Source organism: Quercus lobata, chromosome 10, assembly GCF_001633185.2.
Source record: "Quercus lobata isolate SW786 chromosome 10, ValleyOak3.0 Primary Assembly, whole genome shotgun sequence".
In the NCBI taxonomy this organism is placed as follows: Eukaryota; Viridiplantae; Streptophyta; class Magnoliopsida; order Fagales; family Fagaceae; genus Quercus; species Quercus lobata.
The window spans coordinates 58,524,973-58,541,009 of NC_044913.1; the positions used below are offsets into that span (position 1 = coordinate 58,524,973).

Consider the following 16,037-nt stretch of genomic DNA (forward strand, 5'->3'; position numbering starts at 1 on the left):
TTATCAAATCAATTACAATAATTCTTATATATGTCTTACAGCTAAAGAAAAAATCTCTCTTGTTTTTCTTTGCTCTCAAACACACAAATTATCTCTCTCAAAGGCAGCAACACTTTGCACTCTTCTTTCTATTTTCTTCTCCACTCACAGCTATCTCTCTCTTGGCTGTCTTCTTTTTTTGAGCAGCTTCCTCTTGGCTGCTCTCTCAATTCACTTGTGTGTTCATCTTTTTTAGCAATTTCATATAAAAGCATGCCCTCACACTCTTAATTCAATTAGGAGTAGGAATCTTGGTACACCACGTACAGTACTTAGCAAGGAATTAGGACTCCTTGCTATTGAAGCCTATCACAAACTCATTAGAGAGTAGTGATTAGATGCAGCTGGGCTCCCAGGAACACACAAAGTACATACTCACCATGTTTTCTTATTTCAACTTGATATAGGAGTCTTCATCAATTCGGCTTTTATTCTTTATGGGCTGGACTATGGTGCATGTGCATCCAACACACAGTGTGTGCCAAATGAGGAGTCTGATTCTAAATGAACAAGGGGTGATTGAGCCTAGCTTTATGCAGATGAGGCTGCAATCGCCTCTCCTCATGGACCTATAAGGCATATAAGCATGTACCATGGACCAAACTAGATAATAGGCCAGACTAAGAATTTCGACAAGAGAAGAAAGATTTTTTCTCAAAAAAAAAAAAAATGAGAAGAAAGAATTGGTCTTAGCAATGAGTTGTACAAGTTACAACCCAACCCAGTTTTCACTCCTATCTTTGCTTTTTAATTTTTTATCAAGTGCCAAGTTCAATACAATCTGATAATTGTTTCTTTGACTACCATAGAGAAAATTTGAACTATGGAACATGTATTTTGTTGACAAGAACTTCCTCAATTCATACCTAGGAGCTCAGGATAAGATGCCTGCATATTACATGTACAAAATGTTACAATACAGCTTAGTAGCATAGGCATATCTATAGTTCAAAATTCAAATTTTATCGGAAGTCCCCGAAGGGACCGGAAGATGGGAGTAAGCATACTGGTCCTTGGAAATTGGTGGCAACATAAATTATATCTACCAAGGCAGAACTAACATTTTAAGAATAAGGTGGTCAAAGTAATAACAAATATAAAAATCTAACTAATTTAAAAAGTTCGTATGAAAAATATGAAGAGTTTGGCTGGGCCCAATCATTTATTTTTTGTTGTTGAAAATGTTAGATAAATTTAAGGGTGAAATTTTAATTCTTGAAAAGTTTGGGGGAGCCATGGCCCCCAAGCTTAAGTATGTAGTTTCTCTCCTCTACCAACAATACTAACACTCATAATTGGGTCCAAAAAGATGACAATGGAGTGAAATAATTCCTTTAGAATGACAATAGACACTTGTAAGATGGATGTTCCAAAAAACAAAACAAACAAACAAAAAATAGGGACAAGATTCCAATACAGTGTAAGCAAGCATGCAAATAGAAGCAAATCTATTAAATGTAAAGGAACAATAATAGAGAGCAAGCATGCTTCCAAAATAGAAGCAAACCTAGTAAGTGTCAAGGAAGAATTTCATATGATCAGATAACTTCATATAGAACAAGAGTGCTAATTTTGAGGTGGCATGGATTATACTTCATGGACATCGATCATGGGTTCAACCCTTGATTGTCTCTCAAAAATGAAGATTTGATTCGACTAATGATGTTTGTTCCCCTAAATTGTTTTACATAAGGTGGCCACTTATTTTAATAAAATGGGAAAAATAATAAAAAATAATACATTCCTTTATTAATTGGATTATAAAAAATTCACGTCTTTTTGTTTTTTAATGACCAAAAAATGGGTAGAAGACGACCAACGTGTGGCAATCCTACCTAAGTGTGACCATAGCTCAGCGCATCTTGTACATCTCCCAAAGACCACTAAACCACACTGCTCGGTGGTTCAAAAATTCACATCTTATTAGAATATAAAAAGCAAAATTACATAACTTCGATTCTAGATATAATCTAAAAAAAATTACTTGGCTTTAAGCCCTATTTACATTCTAAAAACATTTAAAAAAAAACATATAATTTCTTTCACTCTTTATGCATTCTGTCCATTCAATACATATACAGATAAGAAAATGACAGAACAACAACAGACACTATATCACTGCCAATCTCATATTGGGAGTAATCGCAAGATGAGAAAATGTCAGAATGACCAAATGCAACAAGATGCTTCTCAAGTAAATAAATTGGAATTAAACATGCAGACTCTTGCATGTTCGGCTTTAAATATGTTACAAAAAACTTAAAGCTAGTTTTTAAGCAAAACCCAATCACACAACATTTTTTTAACTGCTGATTTTTTTTAATTTTTTATTTTAGATGTAGAGTTTCAATTTATGACATTTACTTCTAATGATTACTCATTTATCCTTTACCATTAAATCAGGACACCAATTAATGTTTGGTGTAAGCAAGAATAGAATTTCAAATCTCTTATCCAACGATTTGGTATGTGTGCAAATTAAACATATTTTCCTTCTAATAAGAAAATTTTAAAGGACATTTGGCTCCTTTGGTTCCTGTGCCTTTTTTTTTTTTTTTAAATAAAAAAATTGGGATAGAATTCATGTTACGAACTTTGTTTTTGTGGGAAATTTAATATATTATACAAGAAGGGAGGTCACAAACACGTTTCCATTTGAAGTACCACAGGAAAGTTCTTCACCTAATAGTACTTTCCAAATTTCCTCATGAGACAATAAAAATAACGTAAAAAAAAACCCAGGCATTGACATGTACCGATGTACGTGACAATTTACATTGATTATTTTCACCTAACCTTTGACAATGTATCAACAAATGTTTGACTCTACAACACAGAAAGTTCTAAAGGACATACCCTGCATTTATTAACCCATTTTTATCACCGTATCTTCTTTATCATTTGAATCATTTCTTGGAATGCTGACCGACTTCCCATACCTTATAATTTTGCTAGACTTTATAATCGTCATTAATTTAATTAAATTAACAAGAGGAATTCAATCTTAATTCATTCTTAATATTTAGGATCCTAAATAGTTGAATGAATTTTCTAATCATATATAATATATAGCCTAAAATGCAAAATTCATCCTCTAAATTTGACTAAAAATTATTTTAGTCCTTTAACTTTACACTTATTTAATTAAATTCTCTAAATTTCAAAGTTATTTAATTCAGGTTTTTGTCCAATTTTATAAAAAAAAAAATTGTTAAATATGCAATTAACTAATAAATAATATATTTTAAAAAAAATTCTTACATAAAAATCTATAAATTTTATTTTTTATTTTTTTTCATGTAAAAATAATTTTTAAGGAAAATTTTTAACAAATTCAACATAATATCTTAATTGAATAAATTTGAAACTTAGAGTACTCAATTGAATAAAAGTAAAGTAAGATGACTGAAATGAATTTCAGTTAAACTTAAAGGGTGCAGTTTACATTTTAACCTATAATATATTATAACTCTATCTAGGACACAATTTTTTTTACAACTTATTAAGGTGGCAATTTGTAAGTGGTAGACAATTACTTTCACATGAACATACCACTAACACTACTTTTTTTTCCACCACTCATAATCTATCAATAGAATATGTGAGAGTAAGTTGTATTACTAAACTTATTAGTATATTAAAATGGAAACTCAATTAATAATCCAAATTAAGATTCTAATCCTTTCAAAAAAAAAATTAAGATTCTAATTGTACTTTAATAAGAGTAATGTTAGAGATACAAATTTTTTACAAACTGCTGATGTATGGTGAGTAGTTATTGGTAAATGAAAAAGTGATATTAATGGTAAACCTAGATGAAAACCAATAAAATGCTAGTCACATTAATAGTTTGTAAAAGTGCTATAAAATAGTTTGTGGTTGTAGTATTACTTCTCTAATAATGTGTCTAAGTGTTTTTTTTTTTTTTTTTTTTTTGAGAATTATGTCTACATTTATTTAATTATACAATATACTGATGTTAGATTTTAAATGTACTCCAATTTCATATCAAGTGCCTTTCTAGATATACTGTCAATTACATTTACATGCAAATTCATGCATCTAAAATTATAAGAATATAAACTTGGGCTAAATTTAAATTTATTATACTTCTATATAATACTATAAATGTGTTTAGTTCCTTACTTATTATATAGAAACATTATAAATATAATTGTGGTTATTTGTAATTGCACATTTTGTATATGCACTAATTTTAATTAGTCATCAACTAATTACAAGTTTATCATCCCTCTTGAGTCATTTTATGTTCATATTAACCTTCAGATTAAACAAATAATTAATTTGTCAATTAAAATACCTAATTAGTCATTGAATTTTTATTCCGTGCACTAAAAAGTACATCCTTCTCTTGGAGTTGAGCCAATGGGTCTTTAATACTTCATTAATTATAATTAATTCTTTTAATAATCAATTATAATTACTCATTTATTATTATGACTTGTCTTAAATTATTTAAAATTAATCATGTGCTTTAATTCACATACATGATCTTATAAATCACTAAGTAATGGATTAAAGAAGGTTCCTCCAACTTGATTTGGAGAAACACTTTATCTAAAATAAAAGTAAATTGTAATTTTCTAAAGAAAAAAAAAAAGTTGTTGAATTTTCTATTATCAAAAAAATTTCAGTTTTTCATTTTCAAAAAATTATTTTTTGAGTTACACACGTACACTTACACATCTCCAAACCCCTTTTTTTTTTATTATGAAAACAACAAAAATAATTGTTGTTTTGAATATTGGAAACAGAATTAAATTGAATCAATCAGAAAACAACAAAAACAAAAACAAACTCACAGTTGTTGTAAAAACAGAATTTGATTAAATACAATATATTAGTTAGATTAAATTAGTTTTTTTTTTTTTTGGGTATTTTTTAAACCCCTTTTTTTTTTATTATGAAAACAACAAAAATAATTGTTGTTTTGAATATTGGAAACAGAATTAAATTGAATCAATCAGAAAACAACAAAAACAAAAACAAACTCACAGTTGTTGTAAAAACAGAATTTGATTAAATACAATATATTAGTTAGATTAAATTAGTTTTTTTTTTTTTTGGGTATTTTACAAAAAAATACCCAAAAAAACAAAAAAATACACGTCACACATTGCATTCGCTCTCATATATCAACAAATTTAACCAACCCAAAAAGGAGAAAACATACCATACATTCACTCACACACAAACACAAACACAACAACAATAACAACAATCATTTCATTTCATTTTCTTTTATACTTATATTGGTTTTGTTTTATTTTGCTACTCCTACTTTACAACAAATTTACGAGTAGAAAGAAAGAAGAGCTTTTGAAAGAGAGAGAGAAAAAAACGACAATCATTATCATAATCAATCAGATCAGAAAAAATGGACGGCGGAGGTGCAGTGGACGGTGGCGGTGGTGTGCCAGCTCATCCTGGCGGAGGAGACGCCGTGATGACGGAGGCTCAGCCGGAGTCTCAGAACTCGATGATGCCGATGTCGGCAACGGCGACGACGACGGAGAACATATCGGCGACGTTGAGTCACGGAGGGAGGTTTATTCAGTACAATATCTTCGGTAACATCTTCGAAGTCACCGCCAAGTATAAGCCTCCCATTCTGCCGATCGGCAAAGGCGCTTACGGCATCGTTTGGTCTCTATTTCTCTATCTCTTTGTTGGATTTCTTCAATTTCGTTTTTTTTGTTTTTCTGAATCGGAGAATTTTTGGTTCAGCTCGGCCTTGAATTCGGAGACGAATGAGCACGTGGCGTTGAAGAAGATTGCGAATGCGTTTGATAACAAGATCGATGCGAAGAGGACTCTACGTGAGATCAAGCTGCTTCGTCATATGGATCATGAAAATGTAAAACTCTTTCTCTCTCTCTATTAATTCTTCTTCGATTTAATGCTTAATTTGGTTTAGTGGTTATTGATTACTTAGCTAAAACTGAAAAAAAAAAAAAAAAAAAAAAAAAAAAAAAAAGCTAATTAGGTATACTAGTGTGTTATGAAGTGTATTTAATTAATGGTAATGGTGAATGAGAATTGACAAATTGTTTCAATTTATTGCTTAATTGGTTTAGTAATTAGTAATTATTTCGTTTTTAATAGAAATTTGATTGTTTTATGTCACTTAGCAAAAACTGGAAAAAAAAAAAACAGTGAATTGGGAATAATAGTGTACTTAAAGGTGTTTTGTTGTGTTGCCTATTTAATTCAAGTTGTTAAATGAGGAATTTAGTAATGTATTGAAATTATGATAATATCGCCTTTTTCTGGTATAAATTCAAAATAAGTGCCGATTTTGCTAAAAAATTCAGTCTTTTGTATTTTCTTGATCTCTTCTAGTGTTTTAGGAAATGAATGATAATAGAAAGCACAGTCTTTAAATTAAGCCGAGACTGATTCATAATTTTTTTTTTTTTTAATTTTTTTGATAAGTAAATAACTTCATTGAAAAATAGGTGAGAAAAAACAAGGTATAAATCATGCAAAGAAGTAAAAGTAGGTACTCCCGAAGCAGTTGCCCACTCAAACGAAGTCTGAAAGAACAATAGCTTCAAATGGTGAATCGATCTTTCATTCCCTTCAAAAGTATGTGTATTACTTTCTCCTCATATACCCCACATTAGGCAATAAGGGATCATACTCCAAATCACCGTAGTTCTGTGTCTATTAAACTTGCCTGGCCAACTAGCTAAAAGCTTCATAACACCACGTGGCATGACCCAATGGGCCCAAATAATGAGCACACCATATTCCATAACTCTTGAGCTATAGGGCCATGTATGAGTAAGTGATCAATAGTCTCCCCATTCTGCTTACGCATACAACGCCAATCCACCACAACCACTTGCTGCCTCCGAAAATTATCAACAGTCAAAATTTACCCCAACAGTGCAGTCCAAATGAAACTTACCTCTATAGGCATTTTCAGTTTCCACAATGGCTTCCATGGAGAAAATAACGGATTAGTGGGTTTTAGTGCCCAGTAATAACTGATTAGCATTGCATATTATGGTGTCTGGCATTTTAGGAAGCTTGTGATCATCGTGGTGTAGTTCCCAATCTTTGCTTAGCTGAATAGATCTCATTATCAATTTTCTTAACTGTACACCATTTTAAGTTGCTACAATTATACAAATACCTGACCAATGCAATAATGCAATGATTACACTTATCTTTGGCAATTCAGCACTAAATTAGATTTCTTAATATGATCTTGAGGGGTCCTTGAACAAGGTTTGATGTTTAAGGGTTTAGGTAATGAAAAGATTAGATCTTTAATATGTTTTATGGCTGCTTAGTACTACAACAGCAAATAAAATGAGAAATAAAGAAAGTTTTTTTTTGATGATGTGGAACTTCACCGAGGCAAGGCCCTTAGGACCTACCACAGGGGAGTAAACCACGGATCCATGTATCAAGTAATCCAGGTGAACTCTTACGGTCTGTTTGGAACGGAGGGGTCGAACCTAGAATGTCTTAGTCTATAGCTCATCCCAAGCCTCCAACCACTAGCCTACAAGCTGACAGCAAGAAATAAATAAAGATAAATGCTAGGTAATCACATTTAGGTTTTCCTAAGCAATTGTGCTTAAGTAAAAGAAGATAATCACATGAAGTTTGAAACAATATGCTGGAATTTTAATAAAATTAATCTCGCTATCAATGTTATTGACTACAATAAAGCCTTTGAACCATTTTAGGCTATTGCTAAATCCTTCTAGGACTAGGACTCTAAATAAACTACTTTAGACTTATCAAAATAACAAAGAAAACAATAGTTAAGAATTTTTAAACCAATAGGAATTTGACTCGAGATACAAAATAAGATTCATGGACCTTTGGTACAGAAAAGGACAGTCCATTTCAGAAAATCCAGATGTTACCAAATTGCCCTTATAAAGAAACATAATTGGACCAGCTAAAGTAAAGAAACTTAAGACTTATAAAAAATAATAATAATAACTAAAGTAGCTTATGAAAGGTGGCAAGGAGGCCCTGCACCTCAATTTGACCACACTTCTTGAATATTTTTGTTTTTAATCTTGTTTTTCCTCAAAGTCCTCTTTACTATCTGCATCATGTACACCATTTTGTGTTCCTACACTTATACAAACAGCTGGCTACTAAATTAAGTATGATCTTTACCAATTTAGGATGAGTGTTGCATACAAAATACAATTTTATAATTCATTAGGTGTACTTTGGGTACTTTTATTTGGTTGTGAGATAGTAGCAATTATTAGATAGCATATCCTAATCTTATTTTTTTGGCCATAGTATAATATGAGGTCCATTATATTTTTTTGTCTTACCTATGTCAATGAGCTCTAGATCAGATTACATCTCTCCTATAAGTATAGTTGGAGGATGAGACCCATTGGATTCATGTGTAAGTTACCAATAAAAAAATGTTTACTTTTCTTTCCTACGTATAAATCATCACAAGTTTCTGATCTTGTGGTAGGCATGCTGTTTAGATGTTATTTTGGTCATGTTTATTTATTCTTTTTGTGGTGGGCATCCTGTTTAGCAATAATTAGTGTATTCCCATTCAATTAATATTGCTTTAATTTGTCATGCAGGTTGTTGCAATCAGAGATATAATACCACCACCACAGAGGGAGGCATTTAATGATGTTTATATTGCATATGAGCTAATGGACACTGACCTGCACCAAATTATTCGTTCCAATCAAGCTTTGTCAGAGGAGCATTGTCAGGTTCAATTCTAAGCATTTTGGGTATATTTTGTTTCCCTTTATGATAGCACCACTTTGTTGCATCAGCAAAGACCTCATATGATTTGAGTCTTTGACTTCTGACAGTCCTTATTAGAATCAACAACTATACAAAAGGCAAAAAACTATCAACAGGACAAAGTTTGACATCACAGCTGTCTGGTATTAACTGCATTAAATTGGTTTTTAATTTGCTCATCTGGGGTCATGCTTCAAGCCGAATGAGAGGCACCATGTCTTTTCTTACTTCCCTTAATGTCTACATCACGTTCACCTGCATTTCTTTTACCTGTTCAGTTAAAAATTGAACGATATTTTTCCATTTTGGTGCTGTTATTTTCCTTTATTAAATGTGTCATCCTTGCACACGAACTGAAAATCTGATGAATGCAAAACCAAAGTGGCACCATCATTTATAACCTTCTTGAAGTTGTTTATCGCTGAATCTGTTCAGCTTGCTGGTGAAAACTTTAAAGAATCAAAGCATGGCCTATGGGGACCTGAATGTTCACTTTTAAATCATTTCTTGGCATCTTAGTTAAGCTATATAGAAATTGTTACCTGGAGAACATCAATACCAGAACTTTGTTGGAAAATGCCTTATACAAAAACAAGCATTGGAGGGGTTAAAACTTTTCATCTTGAGTTGGGTTTGAAAAAATTGTACAATAACTTCTTTTGTATGATTGAATCCAAATGGTACTAAAGCAATCAAAGTAGCTTGGAGATTTGTAGCACTTGTTTTAGTTAGGTGTTATCCTTATAGAGACGGTTGTTTAGAATGCTGTGGAGCCATATGTCTTTCCTTGCAATGTGACTTGGCAATGTGATGATCTGTAGCCTGTACCTGGTTCTCTCTCTCTCTCTCTCTCTCTCTTCCCCCCCCTCCCCCCCAAAAAAATCGTCAATTATGGCTTTGGCTTGTTCAACTGTAAATGTTCAGAAGTCACTGTATCTGTCAGCCTCAGATTAAAATAACTAATGCTTTTCAATGTTTTATGCAGTATTTCCTGTATCAGATCCTCCGTGGATTGAAATACATACATTCTGCAAATGTTCTGCACAGGGACTTAAAGCCCAGCAATCTTCTTTTAAATGCTAATTGTGACTTGAAAATATGTGATTTTGGACTAGCTCGTGTCACCTCTGAAACTGATTTCATGACGGAATATGTTGTTACAAGATGGTACCGTGCACCAGAGCTTTTATTGAACTCTTCAGATTACACTGCAGCTATTGATGTGTGGTCAGTTGGTTGTATTTTCATGGAATTGATGGATAGGAAACCTCTGTTTCCTGGAAGAGATCATGTGCACCAGCTACGTTTGCTTATGGAGGTAATCTTATCTTCCATCTTTATATTGTTATATTGTTAGTTTCTGGAAAAGCAGGATCTTCCTATTACAAGTTCTCTTATATTTATTGCTTTTGCCTGCATATTCTCCTTATTCCATCTTCTTAAAAGTTGATATAAATTTTATCCTTTTTGCTTAATCTTGAGCTTTTTACATTATCAGGTGACATTGAGGTTGTACTTTTAGGTTCATTGAACAGTATTATTTAAATGGCATTCTTCCACCTCACCTTTATTGAACTGCATACCATCTCAAGTACATTTAATCATGAATGAGATATTTACATTTTTAAGTGGACCATTTTAAAAAAAAATTCAATATTCATGCTCCTGCAAATAAAAAAAAACGTCAATGCATCAGTCTGATTAATCACTATAAATCTTCATTCTCCTTTGATGGGAGAAGGGTTAGGGATCCATAAGCTAAACACTTTTAATCCTCTAGGTTTATGGTTATGCAGACTAGAGAGGAATGATGCAGCCATGGAGTGTTTTTTTTTTTTTTTTTTTTTTTTTTTTTTAAGAGTAATAAGTTTTATTGATATCAAAAAAGGAGCACCCTAGTACACATGGAGTGTACAAGGGGTCAACAACTCAAGTACAAAAATTACAAGAATCAAGGAAATCAAAAAAAAGAAGGGAATGATTGGTTTTGCATGGCAACCAACCAATCCAATAAAGTTCTAAAGAAAAATAACTTGAGGTCTGGTATGGATCTCTCAATATCCTCAAAACACCTACTATTTCTCTCCCTCCAAAGACACCACATTAAGCAATGGGGTACAATTATCCAAATAAAACCATTTCAATGACAACCAAACCTGCCTTGCCAACACTCTAAGAGCCCCAAAACAGATTGTGGCATAACCAAGCTTACTCCAAATAAACCCAAAACCATAGCCCACAGATCCATAGCAACCGAACAATGAAGGAAGAGATGGTCAACTAATTCGCCATTACACTTGCACATGTAACACCAATCCAATATCCAAACCTTCCTTTTTCGTAAATTGTCAATTGTCAAGCATTTCCCTAAAGCAGCAGTCCAAACAAAGAAGGCTACTCGAGAAGGAATCTTCTGTTTCCAAATGCTTTTCCAAGGAAAACAAAAGTCAGTAAAGCCCACTAAAATTCTATTATAATCATTAACCTTAAACCCCTTATCTCTACTAGGTTTCCAACACATCTTATCCTCACCAAACCCCCTTATTGAAGAACCATATATGGTATCCAAGAAGCCTGACATAGCCTTTAATTTCCGAGCATGCACACCCCTAAAGAAACCAACATCCCAAACAAGGACCCCATTGGTGTACTTCATAAGTGCAACCACACTAGCCTCCTTATCCCTGCAAAATCTAAATTACTCAAGATAACTGACTGCAAGGGATGTCGCACCACACCAACGGTCTTGCCAAAACTTCACCCTAGACCCGTCACCAATATCATACAGAATATGGCGTGAAAAAGAACGCCATCCACTAATGACACATGACTGCAATATTTTCCAAATGAACCAACACTATATAATGGAACCTATTTAATTTAGATCTGGACATCCAGCCCCGCCCTCCCATCCCTCTCCCCCCCCCCCCCCCCCAAAAAAAATAAACAGGAAAAAAACACCAATTCCCCCGCCCATTTAACTTCACCTCTATCACTTGCCTCCAAAGGGCATCCTTCTCAATCCCAAATCTCCATAGCCACTTCCCAAGCAAAGGTTCATTAAAGAGTCTTACCTTATCCCTAAGCCACCCAAAGAAATGGGGGAACAAACAGTAGCCCATTTAACCAGATGAAGTTTAGGTTCATCACTAATGCCACCCCATAAGAAATTCCGCTAAAGTTTCTCAATTTAGTTAGCCACAGCAGTAGGTATAGGAAAAAGAGATAGAAAATAAGTGGGTAAGTTAGATAAGAGTGCTTTTGATTAAAGTGACTCTACCTCCCTTGGCTAAGTACAAACGTTTCCATCCCGCTAATCTCCTGTCCATCTTCTCTAGAATCGGGTTCCATATTGTCTTATCCTTGAATTTTCATTGGAAGATTAATTTATTACTACTTCACAAGTTCGTCTATTCAAGACTTATTTTATGGGGCCCATGTGTGGCCTCCAATTGAAGTAAAAGTCATGTGGTTTTAAAGGTCTAGTTATTTATTTTAGGGTTAAAACAGATTTAATGGTTTTTATTTAACAAGTTATAATAGTTTGTCCTATGCTAAGACATCAACTTTGGCGGTGCTCTCTCTATCTCAAATATGGTGAAGCCTTTCTTGTGGGGGAGGAGGGGGGGGGGATAGTATGGAGGGTGGTTAGAGATTATATGGAGTTAGTCTTTCGAAAGCCATTGAGAAGGATGGGATACTCTTTCACGTTTTGTAAAATTCTCTGTGGGAGACAGCCTATGAATTTGATTATAGCATGATCTGTGGTGTGGAAAACTTTGTCTGAAAGATGATTTTCTTTAATTATTTTGGATTGGAACCGGTAAGAATGCCTCAGCTGCCTTGTATTTGAGTGATTAACGTAGATAGAATACTCAATTTACCTGGTTACCTCAGGATTGGGAATTGGATTGTGGAGATTTTCTTGGATTTGTTATAATTTGATCTCCTTAGTAGATGAGAGGAGGTTCAAATAATGTGGAAACCTGTCAAGGCTGAAACATTTGGAGTATGGCCTTACTATGAAGCTCTGAGGGGTGCTATAGGGGTTTGCTTTCCTTGGCGGAGTATCTGGGATGCGAAGGTACCCCATCGCATGGGCACAGCCTTAGACAAAATTTTAACTGTGGAAGATCTTAGGAAATGTAACATGTTGACTGTTGAATGGTGCTGCATGCCCAAGAATAGTGGGGAATGAATGGAACATCTTCTACTGCATTGCATGGTAGTGGTAACTAGGGGTATTTGATCTTTTGCGTGGACTCTATTTACAGTTTCATGGTTAATGCCAAGAAGTGGCACAAATGTTAAGCTTTTGGAGAGGAAGTTTTCAGAAGCATGGAAATTCTAAAGCTTGGAATGCGGGAACTTTCTGCATCTTGTGGACAATTTGACAAGAGTGAAATAGTAGGATGATGAAGTTGGAACAGCCAACCCATAAGATCAAACAATCTTTTAAAGATATTTTTATAATTGAGTGATGGTGGTAGGACATTTTCCTTTTCTGTTTTAAAATGTGGATACTCAAGTTTAAAATTGTAATCCTTGTAATGCTGTTGTACTCGTTGCTTTTTATCAAATAAAAAGTATTTTATTTATTCAAATAAAATCTTGCAGCTTATTGGCACCCCAACAGAGGCTGACTTGGGATTCTTGAATGAAAATGCTAAAAGATACATTCGGCAACTTCCTCTTTACCGTCGGCAGTCCTTAACTGAAAAGTTTCCACATGTCCATCCTGCAGCCATTGATCTTGTTGAAAAGATGTTAACATTTGATCCCAGACAGAGGATTACCGGTGAGTTTATGCTTCCTACTGTTCTGTGCATAACAATACAAGTATGAACTCATATTATCTAAGCCCTACTCTCAACTAAGCTTTGCAGTACAGTAGTAATTTAATTGTAAAATTTATACCACATGTTTTGCAGTTTTATATATAAATGGATCTGTTTCAGTGTTATGCATTTTTGGTCTGGCATAACTTGTTTTTGTCACGTATCTTGTGTGCGTGTGTACTACTACATATGTTCATGGATTTGGTCAATATATTGAAAAAATGAAATTGATATTTTTTGACATATTCCTTTAGTATGCCATTCTGTTGTGCATTTGATATACGACATTTGTTTAAATTTATGGATTGGCTTGACCTACCCTCATACTTGGTTTTGGGTAGGGTGTTCTTTAGCTTTTTGCCAAATTTTTGGTTTAATATTTCAAAGTTGTTATATTGTTGTTACATGTGAAAGTGCTACAATGTAGACAAACATGTATAATGTATTGCATATTTGATATATTAACTGCAGTCTCAATTTTATATATCTTCCAGTTTGGAAAGAATCAAGGTACTAGCCTTCTCCTCTTTAGGGGGAGGTGAACCTTTTTACTTCTTATATGAGAGCAAAAAACCAGAACTAACTCACAGAGTTTATTTATGTGTTGTGCACTAAGTGCATATATATAGGATATCTACCTTAGACCAATGGTGCTGATATTAGAAGAATCAAGGCATATGATGATATTGGGTGAAAGGTGCAAGTAAAAAACATGTTTGGCAGCACGTATGTCTATTTTCAGCATCTCTAAGGATTTATTTTTCTCAGGAATGCCCACTTTAATTTCCATTTGTTGCCTATGTTCCTTAATACTGTGGTAGGTAACACTAGGAGATATTTAAGGACATATCAAAAGTAATTTGTGACATCGAGACCTCTTATTGTAACCCTGCACTTGAAAAAAACTCCCTTTTCCCCTTTAAAAATCTTAGTGAGGGTGCTGAAACTAAGACACAGGTTCAATTTCTGAATCCAAGCTCAACCTTGGTGATTTTGTACAACCCTGGTGCTGTTATCTTGCCATTCAAAATGCTAGATTGACTACCTAAACTCTATAATTCATATAAAAAGATAACTTGTTCTTTTGCCCTTGTTTTTGTCTTAAAAAGGCTTCTCACATAAATTTTCCATGAAAACCAAGGTGTCTAATGCATCAAGTATATGCATACTCTCCTTCACAGCATTTGAATCCCACACACTATGAGGTGGGGGAATGCATAAAATAATTTTTGCGTGAGAACCTCGTCCGTTGTGTCCATGAACAATACAGAATTGCATTTTCATCAGGCCACATTTAGTGTTAAATTTGGAAGTCAATTCATGAATTTTTTTTTTATTTTTTTTTGCTTCTGATATATTACTTTTCTAATGATTAATAGTGAAGTTACTTAATTCATAATTTTTTGTGGTTATTTCTGTAACAATACCATGTCTATGTTTAAGCATTTATTGAAAACTGACATATGATTTTGCACTTGAACAGTTGAAAACGCGTTGGCTCACCCCTATCTAACATCTCTGCATGACATCAGTGATGAGCCTGTGTGCATGACTCCCTTCAGCTTTGATTTTGAGCAGCATGCACTGACTGAGGAACAAATGAAGGAGCTGATCTACCGAGAGGCCCTTGCATTTAACCCCGAGTATCTGCACTAACAAGCTGTGCTTTATTGGATCAGTGTTGTCTCTGTGCTTTATACCCTCGCTGATTGATTTCTTCATGTATATATATGTTCCATTCCAAACTGGGTGGATCTGGAATTGATTGGTTTATGGGCAGAATTAAGGGACTGGAACTAGTGTAATGGTGTTTGTGTCGGCTGTTTTGCTGTTATTTTTTCTATTTATTTTTATTTTTATTTAAGCCAACATCTGATGAACAGATCTCTCTCTCTCTTAAAAGTACGTGCACATTTGTAGTTTCAGATTTGAGAGTAGAAAACAAATTAAAAAAACAATTTCCGATCCTTTGTACTATTTCTTCCACAAATTCTGATCATGGTTTGATTCTTGGTTTATATTTTGGAATAAATTAGTAGAAACCGTTCCAGTAATGGCCTGATCAATGATTTTTATATGATGAATTGTGGTCTTTGTTCTCAAATTTTCCGGGAGAAAAAGGCCATTAGTAATTGCCATGTTCAAGGGGTATGGCACCCGTGATTGAACAAACGTACATTTATCTTTGAAATCTGTGTGTGTATATTTTGGCAGTGTGAAAGTCTAGGCAAGCAAATTTTGTAAAATTTTAGCTACAACTCTAATGTGGTTAACTATATGCAAAAAGTCAATATAAAAGTAATTGTTCTCAACTCACAATCGACTACTTCAATAAGTTGTGACAAATAATATGGTCCTAGAAGAATTGTTCAATAGTAG

General features: G+C 33.6%; 1 protein-coding gene across 1 annotated transcript; it reads left to right on the forward strand.

The window, feature by feature from the left end:
• The first annotated feature begins 5,343 nt into the window (after positions 1 to 5,343).
• On the forward strand, positions 5,344 to 15,676 carry LOC115963821 (mitogen-activated protein kinase homolog D5). Its single transcript, XM_031082997.1, has 6 exons — positions 5,344 to 5,706; positions 5,788 to 5,917; positions 8,646 to 8,783; positions 9,806 to 10,138; positions 13,438 to 13,618; positions 15,142 to 15,676. The coding sequence occupies exons 1-6, from the start codon at positions 5,438 to 5,440 to the stop codon at positions 15,312 to 15,314; spliced, it is 1,224 nt and encodes a 407-aa protein (XP_030938857.1). The 5' UTR covers positions 5,344 to 5,437; the 3' UTR covers positions 15,315 to 15,676.
• The last annotated feature ends 361 nt before the right edge of the window (positions 15,677 to 16,037 follow it).